Source organism: Nanorana parkeri, unplaced genomic scaffold (assembly GCF_000935625.1).
Source record: "Nanorana parkeri isolate BGI_ZX_2015 unplaced genomic scaffold, ASM93562v1 scaffold2479, whole genome shotgun sequence".
Classification (NCBI taxonomy): Eukaryota; Metazoa; Chordata; class Amphibia; order Anura; family Dicroglossidae; genus Nanorana; species Nanorana parkeri.
In genome coordinates, this window is record NW_017308747.1 from 136,419 (window position 1) to 137,603 (window position 1,185).

Below are 1,185 nucleotides of genomic sequence, written 5' to 3' on the forward strand. Positions count from 1 at the left end.
CATCCTCCATCCATCCATCATCCTCACAATAACAGAACTTTAAAAAAAAAACTTTACGTAGAGAAACATGCAGACAGCCTTGTTTCTAGCTTGTAGATATGGAGGAGGGATGGTGGAGTTAAAAGAAAACTGGGCACAGCTGACACCAGGTAATTAGGAGCCAAGTTAATTTCTGTCAGATCAGGGGTAGAAAGGAGATTTCCCATCACTTCCCGTCCTGGTGACAACAGACAGGAAGCAAGCGGAGTCTCCCAGCCGGAACACCAACTAATACTTTATATTGCACCCACACAGATCTCTATTTAGAAGTCATTGATCGATCCAGGAGCTCAAGGTCTACGTAATTCTATGGAGACCTACCTGCAAAGCTCAAGCAGGTGGGTGCCAGCTGCTATCCACGAGCTGTACCGCCCCATCTGCTGGCGATACACACGCCAATTCTCAGGCAAAAACAATCACACGGATGAAGGTAACAGGAAACAATGGTTTCTATGTTTTCATGGTGCTGAGATGTGGAAAGAAATCATTGGTTGTAGGTTGCCTTCATCCGTCCGGATAAAATGGTCCAAACTGACGTGTGTATGGCCAGCATTAGAATCTGCCCAACCAGATGGTACGACACAAAAATGACAGCCAACAAAACGTGAGCGCATACCCTGCCGGTGGTTCCCTTCTATGCTCCTGTGCGGGGTGGAGGGTTGAAGCGACGGAGCCAGCAGGACATATTTGCTCTTCAGGGTCTCCAGCTGGTAATGGAAGCTCTTGGTGGCTGGCTCAAACTCGATTTTCTGCAGAAGGATCTTCTTGGCGGAGGAAGCGAGCAGCTTCCCGAGTTCCACATCTTCCGAGTCCTTCCGGCCAGGCTTCAGGGCATCCTTCAGCTTCTCCACAATGGGCATGTTTGCTTACTAAGGAAGAAAGAAGGGGGAGGTCAGAAGGATGTCTAGCATTGCTGTAGCCCAGGAGTAGGCAACCCCTGGCCCGCCAGAGCTGTGGTGAAACTACAAACTCATCATGCATCTGCCTCTGGGAGTCATCCCCGTGACTGTCAAGAGTCTTGCAATGTCTCATGGGATTTGTAGTTGCACCACAGCTGGAGGGCTGGAGTTTGCCTTCACCTGCTGCAGGCAGCCATCAAGCAAATCATACTGGGGGGGGGGGGGGGGTTTTACAAAAACTGAAAAC

The 1,185-nt window shown here is 49.8% G+C and overlaps 1 protein-coding gene across 1 annotated transcript in view; it reads right to left on the bottom strand.

Moving 5' to 3' along the window:
* The window catches only part of USP36 (ubiquitin specific peptidase 36), a 26,221-nt gene extending 25,313 nt beyond the window's left edge, over window positions 1-908 (bottom strand). Inside the window, exon 1 of the mRNA XM_018573667.1 lies at window positions 656-908. Coding sequence (XP_018429169.1) covers window positions 656-899 — 244 coding nt within the window. The 5' untranslated portion in view covers window positions 900-908. The remainder of the gene's footprint in view (window positions 1-655) is intronic.
* Between the last annotated feature and the right edge of the window lie 277 nt (window positions 909-1,185).